This window comes from Alligator mississippiensis, chromosome 8 (genome assembly GCF_030867095.1).
Source record: "Alligator mississippiensis isolate rAllMis1 chromosome 8, rAllMis1, whole genome shotgun sequence".
Lineage (NCBI taxonomy): Eukaryota > Metazoa > Chordata > Crocodylia > Alligatoridae > Alligator > Alligator mississippiensis.
The window spans coordinates 59999028-60014694 of record NC_081831.1 but is presented as its reverse complement, the minus strand read 5'-3'; the positions used below and the strand labels follow the sequence as shown (position 1 = coordinate 60014694).

Here is a 15667-nt window from a genome sequence, read left to right as displayed (position 1 = left end):
ATGCACATCATGGCATCTACGCTACAAACAGCTCCCACTCTGTTGGAAGGGGCCAGATTGCCAGTTTCCTTCTACTGTGCAGATACAGTACACCACTTGGGTGGTGGAGTTTACTGGCCTTGAAATCCTGCTCCGTTGAGAATAGCTGATACTGCCTCATGGGGTGGGAGCTCTGTTCTCCCAGTTGGAAGGAATTAAGAGCTCAGATCTTAAGACTGAACACAAGCCTCACTCTGTTTGGATTACCCTAGCTAATAAAGTGACTGGGTCCGTACTCTGGAGCTTTCCTTAGCAGCCAGGACTCCCAGTGGAAAGCTGCTAAGGCTGGGGAAGACAAGATGATGTTCCTGAGCAAAACTTTTAGAAAAAACAAACTACTGCCTGCCCTCTCTCTTGGGTGCTGCACTGCTGAGGCTCCATTGCAGCTGGTTTCAGATTGCCTGGGTCTGTTAAAGATTGGGTATTGTTTGTTTCTCTTATGATTTGCTATTTATTTATTGTTTGTTTAAAGCTTCAATTATTTGCTGTGTGGTACCTTAAGACTGCTTGAGGATTGTGGCTGATTGCTAAAAAGTAGCTCCCTGTACAGAAGATGGCAGCAATCCAAGGACATTGCTATGCAGAAGTTTAGGACAGGAAGTGAAGCACTTGGCCTCCAGTTAAAAATGCAGCTGTCACTTAAAGAGGCAGAACTTGGGTTTATTGGAATTTGGTGGAACACTAGATACAGTATGCTGATAGTCAGGGAAAGGCCATGTGAGATCAGGGTGTTAGTTTGATGTCCCCTGTGAAAAATGGCATATCTGACAGTACAGGGCTCCTAGTATCAAACACTTGGCAAAACTAGTAGGTGTCATCTTGGCTTCTGCCCATGTGGTGAACTAATCTGATCTACTGAGGTTATAAACCAGGGGTACCCGCAGGCTGCATTTTGCCCACCCCTGTTATAAACGAAGCAAGGATTGCTGTAGAAGACAGAACAAATGATGCTGTTTTTGCACGTAACTTCTGAGGAGAGGGGTGTGAGGAAGTTGGGACTAGAGAGACTGCAGAAAGAAGAGGGGAATGTCAGTCTGAAGTTCCCCAGGGACCTGGCTCCATCCCAGCATGCAATGCTGTAGCAAGGGGTGGGGGCAAGCGGGGTGACCATCCTGGGTGCCAAAGTGGATGGATGCCGACAGGCGCTGCCCAGTGGGGGAGGGAAAGGGATGGAGCTATGAGCAGCTCATATGGGGGGGGGTGTGGGGATGGGAGGAGGGCGGCTCCCACCACTGCATGTGCTCCTGGGCAAGCATGGGGGTGGGGAGGGGGGCATATGCCCCCTGGATCCATGCGCAGGGCAAGAGCAGGCTGCCGCTGTGGGCTTTGCCCCGGGTACCAAACTTCCTGCATGCCAGCGTGTTATCTAGAGGTGAGGGCCCCTAATTGGCCCCTTGTGCACTTTTTTATGATTAAACAGAGGATTCTACTGTGAAAAGATGACCCCAAATTAGTAGCTCTTGCAACTCCAGCTGCACCAAGAACCACAGCTTGGGTCACATCCAAACCAATGGGAGCCCATCATCTCTTTCCCCCAGAGATTGGGTTGTCTGCAGACCTTTCCAATCTGTTGGTCATTGTTGGTTTCTTTATTGATTCACAGGGAATTCTTTCCAGTGCTATCTCTTCTGAATGGAATGAACCAGCTCAGTCCTATGCACTCATGTGGTTTGACAGTGCATCTTACCAGGTGATGACGGTCCTAAGCACAAAGCAGCACTACAGACTTGGAAGGGTCTCATTGTCAGAAACTCTTCCTAGGAGAGGAGCTTTCCTCTCTCCTGCTCTGGCTGCCTGCAGTTCCTTTCCCCCCACATCCCTGCTGTGATTCTTGTGACTCTGGTGCAAAGCATCTTGCCCTCTTTCTTTTCTTGGCTTCACCCCTACACCCTCCACCCTCTGCTGAAGATTCCTGGTGGTGTTGAGACTCAGGCTCTAGAAGACAAATGAGTTGGGGTGGAGGTAGGGATTTGGCCTGTGTTATTCTGGGCCTAACTTGAGTGTTATTGCCAAGAAACTAGATCATGGCTTCAGAGGGGTCAGGGGCATCCACCACTCCTGCTCGCTTCTGTGGGTAGCCAGCAAGGCAGGAAAAAAGAGACTCTGGGCTGGGCCTCTATTGCATGGTAGGTGCATCTACGTGTGTAATTAATGCACACAAATAAACTCCTGGAGTTTATTGGTCTGGAGTTTTTTGCTCCCATGCATGCAATTCGAATGTGCACACAGAAGCAAAAAACTCCAGAGCATATTGCTCTGGAGTTTAGTCATGCACAGCACATGGAGCCTGGTAGGAACAGCCTGGGCTAGCAGGGGACCCTGTGGGTCAGCTTGCTAGCCACAGGCTGCTCCAAGGCTCTATGTGCTGCAGAGCAGCTGGCTGAGGCATGAGTAGGCCCTGTGCTGAAGCACCCTCATGCCTCAGCCATTGTCCCCCACTACCCCTTACACATGGAGCCCCTTTGGAGCAGTCCTGGGCTGGCAGGCTAACCCCCTGGGTCCCCTGCCAGCCCAGGGCTGCTCCAATCAGGCTCTATGTGCTGTGGGGGGCCTGGCTGAGGCATAAGGGTGCTTCAACGTGGAGGCTGCTCGTGCCTCAGCTAGCCTTGCCACAGCACCAGGAACCCCATCAGAGCAGCCCTGGGACCCTGTGCTGGGGAGGGGCTGGCTGGGGTATAAGGATGCTTCAGTGCAGGGGCTGCGGGCTGGCTAGACCTGCGCTGAAGCACCGTCATACCCAGCCAGTGCCATCATGGTCTACACGTGCACTGCAGCACACGAAACGCCACTGCAAGGTAGTACTTGTTTTTATCCAGACTACTCTGTGGCGGCGTTCATTAGTATACTGTGACCTAATAGGGTTGTGTGTGGATGGTGATGTTTTACTGCAGAGCTAATTAGTCAGCTCCGCGGTAGAAGTCTTGTGTAGATGCACCCAGTTTCTTATGTTTTCCAGATTAGCTGCCTCAGTGGGAGCACAGTTGTAGAGCAGCTGCTGGTGCCTAAACCTAGTTAGAGCAGGACCAAATGACAGAAATCAGACTGCTGCAGGAGCCAGGCGATCTGGGAAGTTTTTCAGTCCATTTCTCTCTCCCCCTACCCCTCTTTGTCTCTTATATTCTAATTTCTCTCCTTTCTATACTCTGCTTTCTACATGTCCTTTCACAGCATCCGATGAAGTGAATCTGGGTTCATGAAAGCTTGCACTCCCCCCACACTCCCATATATAACTAAATTAGATATACTTCTTATTTAGTTCATCTGTAAAGGTGCATATCTAGCCTGCCTTCTGACTTCAGACTAACATGTCTAACTACCTCTTTGCTACCAGGACAGCTCAGTTCCAAGTCCTAGAAGAGGAATCAGCTGCTGGCATCTTGATTTGTGGTACTGGCAGGGATTATGGTTCTGAAAGGAGGGCAGGCGCTCTGCTCTCCCTGCTTAATTAAACTGTGTCAAGGGGTAATATTCTGCTAGAGGCACTACTTTGTTGAAGTGTGTGAAAGCTGACTCATCACTTCATGCCGAGGTAGCCTGATGGTGGCCACATTCCAGCTTTGATGATTAGATTCTGCCTTCATCTCCTCACTGAAACTTCAGGTGGATCCGAAAGTCTTTGCTCTCTGTGTAATTTGCTCTAATAAACCCTGCAACAAGGTGTTAAACAGCTGGAGTGTCCCACCCTAGAGATCTGCATTTCAGTAGGGAACAAAATGACCCTATAGAGAGTGCTTGGTCAAGAGCGTTGGGGACCCTTTCAGAGGAGGCCTGTAGGAATGCGAGACAATTACCGCGGCACGCTTTTTTTGTGATGAACTTTTCATGAAACTGGCATCTGTAAAGAAAGCAAAGGCACAAATGCCTTGCGGTAACTTAAGGTGAGGTATAAGCACTTTTAGAAGGACGTACGGGAGATGTGGTGATACGTCAATTATTTCTGTACAGACCAAAGATTGCAATTCGCAAAAATCCAAGTAGGCTGGTTTAGGCTGCTCTCCTCTACCCCTCCGATAGGAACGTAAGAATTGCCACTGACCCGGCAGCTTTTAGTTTTATTGGGTGGGCCCTGGCCTGCAAGTGGCAAATAGCCCCCCGCCCCGTGCCCACCTGTGCCGCCCAGGAATCTGCTCCAGCCCTTTTTGAGACTGGCTCCTGGCAGCAGTGAGTCCTTCCCGGGCGATAAACCACCTCCTGCTGGCAGAGTTATAGTTGCTCGTTTCATGTCGTGACCCCTGTTTTTGTGTCGTGTGTGCGAGAACAGATTATGAACCTCGACTGCCTTTCTCTTGCGTTGGTAAACGCCACTCATGGCCCCCCTCCCCCAACCCCTCGCGTCTCTTCTCAGCGGCGAGGCTCTAGGCTCCGCCCAGGGCGAGGCGCGGCAGCCACTCAGGGGAGACGCGCGGGCTCTGCGCATGCGGAAGCCGCCCGTTGCCAAGCAACACAGAGCGCGCGGGTCTCGAACCCGCGTCCAGTCAGATGCCGCCGCGCTCATCCCCGCCCGCAGCCGCAGTGAGCGAGCGCCCCCTGCAGCCCCGCCAAGCGCCGCAGCGCCGCATGCGCCGTGTGGCAGAGCCAAGACTAACGCACAGGGTAGAGATTGAGCGGCCAGGCCCCGCCCCCTCCACTCTTCCCGCAAACATCACTTCCGCCCCTCCCAAGATGGCGCCCCTCCGGAAGCCACCCCCGCCCCGGCCTGCCCAAGATGGCGGCGGCGGCGGCTGAGCCGCCGCGGTTGGCGGCGCTGCTGGAGTCGGGCTGGCGGCTGCTGGACGAGGTGGAGGCGAGCGCGGAGCCCGCCCCCGCGCTGCAGGACCGGGTGCGGCGCGGGCTGGAGCTGCTGCAGCAGGCGGCGCGCAGGGTGGCGCAGCTTGATCTCTTCAGGTGGGCGCCGCGGCCTCCGGCTGTTTCCTCCTCCTCCCGCCGGGCCGCGGGCTGCCCCTGGCGAGCCTCCCTCCCCGGGCCGAGCCGCCGCCGCCTCTACGGGCTGCTCCTGGAGCTGGGCCCCGCCCGGGGCGAGGAGGGCACGGGGGGGTTTCCCTGTGACGGGAGACTGACGAGCCCAGGCCTGTTCAGTGAAGGGCTTGCAGATTACTACTGGTGAAGACAAGGGCGGGGTGGGGGGGTTTATTGACTCATCTCTCAAGACAAGAGCGAGGGGGTTACAAGATGAAACGAGTAGGGAGTGAGATTAAAACCACCACAAGGAGGTCCTGCCTCTCCCTGGCTGCCCCAAGGTGCAGTGGGATCTCGGCCCAAGGGGCAGCAGCAGTGCCGGAGCGAGGGGCGTGGCTCTGAGATGGTCCCAGACCTGCGGTGCTGGGGGTGCGAGCGGGAGAGGGACAGTGGAAGCCCCCCCCCTCCCAACTCGGTTCCCTCTCCCTCAGCATCCACTCCCTGCCCCTGCCCCTGTGTGACTCAGGAGACGGCGTGCGAGGGCTCTGTGGTCTGGCCCAGTCAGTGGCAGTTCTTGTGCCTGGGATCCCAGGGACTTGGCACAGTCTCCTCCTGGCTCCTCGCACCAGGATTGAGGTCCGTGGCACTGCCCCCACCCAGTCCTGGATGCTGGGTGCCTGATCCAGCACATGGGGCCTGGGGCTCCCCACACACCTAGAAATTTGGCAGCAGGGGAGTAGTGGCACAGCTCCCCTGCTGCCAAATTTCTAGACTCGTGGTGGGGGTCCCTGCAGGCCAGATCTGGTTCACAGGCTACAGGTGGAGTGGTCCAGGATTAGAGGCTGAAAGGTGGCCCCTACTTATTCCTGGTCTGGTCTAGAGCTCTTGGAAGTGGGGTATAATAATAAGGCATGCAGTAAGCTGTAGAGGGACCCAGATTAGCTGGTGAAGTGCATTGCATGCCGTCAGTCTTGCTGCACATCATAAACAAGGCTAAAAGGCATGATGATAATATACCATCTAAGCTACTACACTCAGGTATTGCCCTCTATATCCTCAGGTCTTGTATGAGGCCTCTCAGTTTCCACTTCCAAAGTTATCCATGTTTAGAAGTACTGGTGCACCAATAAGGATTTCTTGGTCCAATACTGATGGCTGATTATTAACAATCCATGTCGGCTGATACTGACTTGATTGCTGATATGCAGCTCAGCATCTGGCTGGTAAGTCTGTTGAGGGGAGGGGGCATATTGAGGCCCCAGCGGTGAGGGAGGGAGTGGGGCTGAGGTGGGGTGTGGGACAGAGCCGTGAGTGGCTTGTCTGAGGGGTGCAAGGGCAGGGGGGACTGGCTCCTGCTGCTGCATGCACTCCTGGGGGTGGGTAAGTGACCCTGGATCCTTGCGCAGGGTGCAGGTAGGCTGCGCTGCTGCTGGAGCTGGGGGCGGGGCCAGCATCAGGCTCTTCCTGGCAAGAGGGTAGGCCAGGGCTGTGCTGGGGCAGGCAGCGGTGGTGCTAGGAGGAGGGTGTTCGGGGTGTCTGCAGTGAATCCTAGGGTGGCCATAGCCCACCCCATAGCCTCCCTCCCAGCACTGCTACTCACTCCAAGTGCAGCCCCAGCCTCACACCACTCCCCTCCCCAGGAAGAGCCTGGTATTGTTTCCAGCCCACAGCAGCAACCCTCCCTCGCCCCATGTGCAGATCCAGGGGGCACATGCCCCCCATTCCTTCCCCTGGGGAGTGTGCAGCAGCGGGAGCCACTCCTTCCCTTCCCTTCCCTCCCCTCCCACCCAACGCCCCCTGGGTGAGCTGTGGCTCTGTCCTGTGCCTCGCCTTGGCTGGGCAGTGCCTGCCTCAGCCCCAGTCCCTCCCTCACCGTGGGGGCCTTGATCTGCACCCCCCCAATGCCCATTCCTCTGTCACAGACTTACCAGCCAAACATTGCTTTCCAAGCTACTGGGCTGGCTGTGTGAATGTACGTGGCATTTATCGACAGTGTTATCAGCCATATTGGCCAAAAAAAGCCTGTTGCCGATAATTCAGATTGTAGGGCTGGAAGGGACCTCAGAAGATCATTGGGTCCAGCCCTGTGCACCAAGGAAGGAAGACACCTGGGGGGTCAGGTGACCCCAGCAAGGTGATCATCCAGTCTCCTCTTGAAGATTTCCAGGGTAGGTAATTGCACCACCTCTGGAGGGAGGTTATTCCAGAGTGTGGACACCCTACCTGTAAAGAAGTTTTTCCTAATGTTGAGCCTGAAATAGCCTTTAAGGAGTTTGTAACCATTACTCCTGGTTTTCCCCAAGGCACCCTGGTGAACAGTCGTTCACTACGCCCTTGATGTATGCCCCGATGCAGCAGCAAGATGTCGATTTTCCTTTTATCGGTGCCAGTACGATATGGACCGATGTATTGGTGCATCTCTATTTAGAAGTATGTCATCCATCTCTCTGTCCTTCCCCCTATGGCAGAGAGACTGGTGATGTCTTTTCCTACCTGTGTCATAGGCTTGAAACAAAATAGGACAGAAATCTGGGAAAACTGTGGCTCACTCTGCCCTTTTGTGTTTAGCCAAAATGAAGAGCTGGAGGAGATAGCATCTGCTGATCTGAAGTATCTGCTGTTACCTGCCTTGTTGGGGGCCCTTACCCTGAAGCAAATCAATCTCAGCAAGCGCCTGGAGCATGTACAGAGTGCTCGTGCCCACTTCATGAACTTTCTGAAGCTCTGCAAGAGCTACCAAATTGGCAAGTTCCAACTCCCAGAAACACCAGAGAGTCCTGGTGAAAATGAGTCTTCAGAGAGTACATCCAAGGCTGGCCCAGCTGTTGGCCAGCCCAGTCTGGTGGCCATGGCAGTAAACAGACAAGCAAAAATCGAAAGGTAGGGCGCTGTTTGTTTGTTTTTTTTGCTTTTGTTTGTAAAACAGTTGCAGGCGCAGAATAAGGAGAAAGGTGGCCACCCAAAGCAGTACAAAGTACACAGTGAGTATATGACAAAAATGAGGACTATGAAATAGGCAAAGAGAAGCTTGTAATTAAGGTGAACAAATTGTTTTTTTCCATTGCCTGTTTGTTAAATACATGTATTCTAGTTTGAAAGTCAGTAGATCCCTTTCTGCTAGTAAGATCTCCATGAACCAAATAACCATTAATTTTAATGGTGTGGTTTTTTCCTGTTAATAAGCATGTTGGCAGGAGAATTCTAGACCAGGGGTTCAGCAACACAGCAAGGATGTTTTAACAGAAAATCTCTGAGCGCAGGGTTACAACCCAACTGCTGTCACTGCTAGGGCCTCAGTGTCACCATCCCTGCTTTGCGTCACATAAATACAGAGCTGTGGTTGCTGCTCCAAATAAGCTGGAAGAGATTTGTTTAGGATAGCAGAATAGAATCGTTTCACGAACGCAATAGTCTTCAAAGCCCTTTCATCATGGGACAAAAGCATCACTCCTCAAAATCCCCAAAACTGCTGCATCATCTTCAGTGTAAGCCTAAGGACAACAATTGAACAACCTTGCCTACATGTATTTATTGTTTAAGATACTGTTTGTGTTGAGGCACCTTTTAGTTGTTAGCCACAATGTGTGTTTGCTTTACATGGAATATCTTGAAAGCTTCTATTCTGTGGTTTTTGTTTTTTACTAGATAGTAAGCTTGCAGCATTTTTGGTTCTGTGGAGTTAGACAGCTGATGGCAACAATGAGGAATCCCATTGACCTTGATTAGACAGGTGTAATTTGGATAAATGTGGCAAAATTCTCTTGCCTGGATCAGTACCTTTAAATTCTGACCCACAGCACCTCCTTCTGCTCCAGGCCTGCATGTCCTGGCCCTAGAGCTTGGGCAACAGTAATAAAATGGTTCAGCCATAAAGGGCTGCCTGTCTCAAGTATGCAAGCCAGAAGGATGCTGGAAGCCCTGGTTTCTCTGTTGCGTAGCATGTGCTGCCCCAACCCTTCAGCGCAGTGTTTTGTATGTTAAAAAAAGTTTCTCATAGGCTATGTGAATTCCAGGTTTCTTAGTTCTCTACTTGGCTTCATTCTGAAGATAGCGGTGAGAATTTTCTACTTGTAACTTGTAAATCCTCCGCAGAAGGCACTGTCCCAAAAGCATGTTTTGATTCTAAAATGTCTCGTTAAGTAAAAATTCATGTGATTCTTGAGTCCCTAACTCAGAGTTCTTTTTGAGCTTTCTACTCAAGGACTCAAACTCTGAAGAGTTGAACTTAGTTTAACCAGGACCAGGCTGTCCAACTTCTGCCTTTTAACCAGAGGCTAAAATTTCTATTCACATCTTTCTTGTGGGCCACATCTTTTCTTTTTTGAGAAATAGTATGGTAATACAATTGCAGTGGTATAAACAAATTATTTTTTGAGTTTTCTGTTTTTCTATTTTATTATTTATTTTTCATACTACAGGAATGTGTCCATGGGCCTTGATTAGATTGCTCACAGACTGCCATTTGGACAGTCCTAAGCTGGTTCTGTCTTAGGCTTCTCTCTGACATCTTGATCACCAATGAACGGGTATTGACTCTAATCAGTTCTTATGTTCATGGTTTGTGGAGAAGGTAAATCTTCAAATGGATCGTGAATTCTGAGTGCCTCTTTCCTCTGGGTAACAGCTGAGGAGAACGATAGCATGGTGTGGTGAAGCTTGTTGCCTAGGCCCATATTGCAGTACCTAACCTATGCTCTGGCTCCAGGCACTTGGGTTATCATACTGTGTCTTACCAGGAAACATGACCTTTCTGAAGCATGTCAAGGGTGTGTTTGTTAAGCACCTATGACAATTACTGTTGGAGCATCTGCTGCTTATCACTTATCCCTTTACTTGTGATAATTTACAGGGTCTTTCACCTTGACTTTTACTCTTTCAAAAGGGCTGATTTCCTGAAGCTTGAAAATAATTAGTTTGCATACTGAAATACTGTGTTTTGAATGGACAGAAAGCTTCTTGGCAATCTTAGATGTCTGCTGCTTGTTTGCAGTAAGTCTTATTTCACGGCAAGGTGGATATATATGCTTACAGTAGCTATAGTCTTTTCCTACCTGTGCTAAAGTAGTGAACCACCAACAACATGTGTATGATTGATTTTATTTTTGAGCATCCCAGTTGTGCTGGGTACTTCTCAGACTGGCAGAGACCCAGTGCTTGTTTGAGTGGATCTTGTGCAAGGAAGGATCATAACCAAATGACAAACTAAGAGGGAAGAGGGGGGTAGAGCTTGTAGGGCTGCCTGTTGCTGCATGTATGCAACTGTGTTTTATATATTTTCAGCTGCTTCGTAAGAGAAGTGGAGCCCTTTTGAACTCTATGTTTCATTTAGGCAAAAAAAAGAAAATGACTAGTAAGGTGGGTGCTTATTTGATGGGCAGAAAGACTCCTTGCACTTTACATTTGAGTTCTTACACAAAAGCTTGAAGCACTTACCAGTGGTTGCAAGCAGACTTGCCTTATGCTGCTGGCTCTCCTGATTTCTAGTTGCCAACTTGCATTAAAATATGCAAAAACTTTGTACTCTTCTCTAAAAATCTTAATGCTACCGAGTTGTGAACTGAATGGGTAATAATTCCTCAAGGAATTTCTTTTAAGATGCATCCCATGCCATGCAATCATCTGGGATCTGGGAATTGCTGTCAGGGACAGAAGAGTATTTAAAAACAGACAAATCCCCCCCCCCCCCCCCAACCCGTTAGTGGGCATGGGGCAGCAGGTTGTTTAGTCTGACTGGCTCTTCCCTGTATTAACTTGACTTCATTTCCAGGAGCTTAAACCAGCTGTTTAAAAAAATTCAGCAGTTATGTACATTGGGAAAGGCTGTTTGAGAGAGGTTTGTTAAATGGTCCTATTCCCTCCCTGAGACAGGTATAAGCAGAAAAAGGAGGTGGAAAATAGATTGGCCTCTATGAAAGCCTTTGTGGAGAGTGGCCAAGCAGATGAGGAACAGGTGCGAGAATTCTACCTGCTGCACATCCAGAAGTGGATCAGCACAAGCCTGGACGAAATTGAGAGCATTGATCAGGAAATGGTGATCTTGAGAGGCAGGGATGCAATAAAACAGGTAAGCATGTGGCTTGGGGTTGTCATGTAGTGTGGCCTTTGTGTATACCTGGGTTGATGATAGACATGGCTGAGACATAAAAGGAAAGGTTATCAGATAACCCTGTCAACTGAAGTTATGAATTGGCTGAGCTTTAATACAGTTCCATATGTGAGGTCCTGGATTAAAATTCTGGATGGATCATATGTGGAATCAGTGGAAGGTCTCTTGGCTAATCATGTTTTACGTTGCCAAACCAGGACAAAATCTATATAATTACATCTATTTTTGGGTGGTCAGGGCTTGAAATATCAGGGTTTTATACCTTACCTTTAATGTGCCCTAAGACTTGTTAGAGGAGGTGTTTGCCCTTTTTACCTGCACAGTGCCAGGTTATACCAGTCTCTTGATCTCTAGAACTAAAATTTGCACATTATGATCACAGGATACAGGTATGTAGGCCTTCTCTAAGCCAAAACTAAGCATCTGAAAAGTCATCTGATGAACACTAAAAAGCTCCTTCCTTCAACAGCATGTGACATCTCTAACCTACAGAATGATGCTGCCTGCAGGAGTCTAAGCACTGTGCTACTCATCTATGTTGCTAGGGTTGCTTAGAATTAGGAAAAAAAATAATATTGCATACATGTATCTATAGACTGGTTTTATGTACTGCAGCCACCCATCCTTCTAGTGCTGTTGGCTAGGGTGACTGGTACCCTGCTCATCTGTGTTGCTCTGCAGTAATAAAGTTGGTGCTTGGTTTGGGTTTACAGAGCACAGGCTGGTTTCCCTAGAAGAAGCAGCTGTTCCTGACCTTCTCCTCCACAGGAGTTGCAGCTAAGTTAGGCTGCCTCATGCTTTTTCAGTTTCCTGCTCTCATCCAGGACTGGAATGACTTGAGGCACAAGGTGAAGAGATAGGTAGTAGCTCCCATGTGAAGGTTGTAATTTAGGCTTGGTTAAGGCCAGAACTTGTCAGATGTTTGCCTTTTCAGTTGTCAGAGCAGCGTGCTGTCCTCAGTCCACGAAGGGAGGTTGTTCTGATAGTAATCTGCTTTTGGTTTCCCACTTTAAGTCTTCAGCATCATCTCATGCTCCTCGGCAGCCAAGGACCCCGATGAAACCTTTCATTCTCACCCGGGATGCTGCCCAGGCTAAGTAAGTTACACCGTTATCATGTTAGACATAATTTCTGTCACATGGCTGTATTTTCCTTGCGGTGGTGAGTGCCGTCCTGCTGGGAATGTTTATAAGGGGCTCAGCTGGGCTAGGGGCACTTTTGTTTTTGAATAAGGACATAGGGGAGAGTTATATATGCCCAACTAGCTATGTGCATCGCAACACATGGTAGGAGTTCCTAGCTGCTAGATGGTAGGAGTTCCTAGCTGCTAGTGGCTAGGAACTGCAACTGCTGAAAGCTCTGTGTCCAGGGAGGAGCGGGTTGAGAATAATTTGGGCAAAGGTCACCAGTGCCTGAGGATTGCTGTAGGCAAGGTTCTTTGGATAGACGTGATATGTTTTATTAGATCAACTAAAATAGTTGGAAAAAAGTTCTTTGGAAGCTTTCAGGCACAAACACCCTTCTTCAGGCATTGGGAGACTTTGCCATTGTTATGCTGTCAACTTCTTTTCTACCTTGGAGAACTCTTAGCAGCAGCAGCAGAGTCTCCCAGTGCCTGAAGAAGGGTGTTTGTGCCTGAAAGCTTGCAAAGAACTTTTTTCCAACTGTTTTAGCTGGTCAAATAAAAGATACCACATCTACCCAAAGAACCTTGCCTGCCTATGTTCTTAGACCAATATGGCTACAACCAACAACCCTGAACATTGCTGTATGAGTTAAATCATAGCAGTGGACTCCAGAAAAGGTGCAACTCTTTCAGGCGATGGACAGGGGTAATATACGCCAGTTAGTTATACTTTGAGATCTGTTTTTCATAAAGGGTCCCACAAGGCCATACTACAAACAGTGGAAAAAGCAAGATAGCAGGAGAAAAACTGCTCTGGAAACGATCTTTCTAGTGTTGTAGCAGCTATTATAATGTCTGAGGTGGGGATGGTATTATAATTTGTTAGTCTGGTGCATGCATGGAACTACTTAGCGTGTCAGCTTTGTTTGTCAAGTGTTCCTCTTGGACAGGGTTCTTAAGGTTTTTCAAGTTCTCTTAGATGTGCCACCCTTGAAATGCAGCCACTTTGGGTAGGTGGGGAGGGGAAGGGGACTACAGAGACCTCTCCCCCCCCCCCCCCAGTGTTCTGCAGCAGCATAAGAGAAGTTTGAGTCAATGATACCAGGCATCACCTGCTCAGACAAAACCTCAGTTGACTTTTAGTTAAAGCGTAAGGCACTTGGCACTTAATGGAAAAAAGGCAAAGTACACTTGGATAGTAGAATTCAGTAGGGTTCATTTGAATGGACTGACTAAAGAATCTCTTGAGTGCGAAGCTGGACTGTTTGGTATGTGAGATTTGAACTGGAAGCACTGCCTTGCTAGTATGTTCAGGTGCCTGGAGTGTAAAGAGGCCAACTTGACCTTAAATGCATTGTGTATGCTATTGATCCATTTCTTTCTGTAGGGTGTTTGGTGCTGGCTATCCTAGCCTAGCAACTATGACAGTGGACGACTGGTATGAGCAGCACCAGAAGCGAGGCATCTTGCCTGATCAAGGTGTACCTCGGGGAGCACCAGGTATGGACCAGTGGGGAAAACATAAGACTGCAGAATGATTCATTCTTTTCTCATCTTATGATATGTCCATGGTCACACTTGAGTAAAAACCAGAAGGTGTATACTTTTTTTGTGTTTAAAGGCATATGTCAACCATTAACTGATAGGGACTAGGAAGAAACTTTCCTACTAGCTTGTTCCATAATTGTCTGTTGGATGCTTTTTTGCACCTTCCTTTGAAACCTTGAGCAATAGCTAATGCCCTAGGCAGGTTACCAGGGTAGCTAGACCACAAATGGCTGGAAGTGTTTTCCATCTAAAGCAGGGGCTTCAAATGCTGGGCTGGATCTAGCTCACAGAGCTTTAGGGCTACCAGTAGGTCGCCAGAAGTTGGGGTGGAGGCAGGGAGTGGCCTGCTGTAGAATTGGGGGCCCTTGGGCACTGGTGGACATGGTGATCAGCAGCAGGAGGGTGTGAGGGTTTACAGCTCTAGTTGCCCTCTGGCCCTTTTGCTCATTTTCACCATGGTGGCCGTGCTGTCCTGTGCCAGACCTGGAACCAGAGTATTTACTGCTGTATGCTATGTGCTGGAGCCAGAGTTACTGCCCCCGCGTGAAACGTGTTGGCAGTAGCTCTAGCTTGGGCATGGGGCATGTGGTGGGAGCTGGAGCCACTGCCACTGCTGCATGCACTGGGCAGAAGCTGGAGCTGTCACTGCCTCCGAACCCACTCTGCGCCATGGTCTTGATCCAGCCCACAAGGAGCCCTGTAGTCCAGACCTGTCCCACAGTAGGATGTGTTTGATGCCCCTGATTTGAAGCATTTTTCTGAAGGCATCAGAACTGAGCTTGACAGCTGATTTTTCATTGGTTTGATCTTCCTTGTTGATTTGCACTGTCTTTTCATCTCTAGCAGAGATTGCTGGTGAGGAGTTGGAGAAGGAGCAACAGGAGAAAAAGGTGGAAGAGGACAATGAAGAAACTATACGTAAAGCCCGGGGCTGGGATGACTGGAAAGACACACACCCCAGGGGTTATGGCAATCGACAGAACATGGGCTGACCATGCATCCAAGGGACAAGGAGCGCATGAGTCTCAGATGAGTGCACTCAGTAGCAAAGGATGGGTAAATAAACTGTACATATGCAGAGGTATCCTTGCCTTCTCAGTGGGTCAACTGTGTAAGAGGAGTGAACAGGATAGTTGTCTTGGTTTATGTTAAGTGTAAGACCTGAGTATGCACTTGTCACGTGTAGTGACATGGCACAGCTTTGTCAAGTGGGGCTGTTATTAAAGGGGTCATAGCAAAGCTCCCTTATTCTCCTGAGCAGAGGGAGTCCTTATATAATGAAATACATTAATTTGAAAGTGGCTCTCTGTATTGTTGGTGGATGTATTTATTTTCTTTATTTTAAAATAAAATATCTTGTGCTGCGTAGTCCTTGTTGTGCTTTGCAAGAGATGTAAATGTATCAAGTGTGTATGTGAGAATCTGTTTACTTTTTGTTGAATGTGCTGACTATGATTGCAGAGCTTTTTTACTTTATGTTCATGATATACTCCATGCTGGACAGCCTGACAGCACTCGGCCACCCTTGTAGCTGCAGTCATTTTATTTCTGAATGCCTGTGGACAAACACAACACTTTACCTGGGCTTTTTGCTGGGCTCGTGTGACATTCCAGGGACTTGGAGGGTTAGGAAGTGTGAGGTTGCTGCCAGATGTTCAGGAGCAAGTGACCAATTTTTGCTTTCAAGCACCACAGCTCCTAAATTCATTATGCAACCCTTGGAGAAGGCCCTTTTTACAAGGAGAATCCTCTGCAACCAGTCAGTCATGACAGCTCTTCCAATTTCTACCTGCACTGCTCAAAGGTGGTTTATAGGGTATTAATTAGGGGTGTTCGAAATGGGCCATATTAGATTCAGATTCGGCCTGAATCGGGGGACGGTAATTCAATTTGTTGATTCAGATCACTGTCCCAGTTCGATTCAGCTGAATCTGAAGATTCAATGCTGATTT

At 49.1% G+C, this 15667-nt stretch overlaps 1 protein-coding gene across 2 annotated transcripts; it reads left to right on the top strand.

Moving 5' to 3' along the window:
- The first annotated feature begins 4719 nt into the window (after positions 1-4719).
- Positions 4720-15083, top strand: IGBP1 (immunoglobulin binding protein 1). Of its 2 annotated transcripts, none has more exons than XM_014607266.3 (6): positions 4720-4923; positions 7504-7815; positions 10804-10999; positions 12056-12138; positions 13555-13667; positions 14562-15083. In XM_014607266.3, the coding sequence occupies exons 1-6, from the start codon at positions 4745-4747 to the stop codon at positions 14705-14707; spliced, it is 1029 nt and encodes a 342-aa protein (XP_014462752.2). In that variant the 5' UTR covers positions 4720-4744; the 3' UTR covers positions 14708-15083. The 2 variants fall into 2 exon arrangements, with proteins under 2 accessions (XP_014462752.2, XP_014462751.2); XM_014607265.3 differs by having other exon boundaries at positions 4721-4923; positions 14559-15083.
- The last annotated feature ends 584 nt before the right edge of the window (positions 15084-15667 follow it).

What these genes read in the sequence shown, in the direction of transcription:
- IGBP1 (XM_014607265.3), top strand. Translation starts at nt 4,745, where the DNA reads ATGGCGGCGGCGGCGGCTGAGCCGCCGCGGTTGGCGGCGCTGCTGGAG. An exon ending in AGACAAGCAAAAATCGAAAG is followed by an intron (nt 7,816 to 10,803) that starts GTAGGGCGCTGT and finishes TCCCTGAGACAG; the next exon opens with GTATAAGCAGAAAAAGGAGG. An exon ending in GCAGGGATGCAATAAAACAG is followed by an intron (nt 11,000 to 12,055) that starts GTAAGCATGTGG and finishes TCCCACTTTAAG; the next exon opens with TCTTCAGCATCATCTCATGC.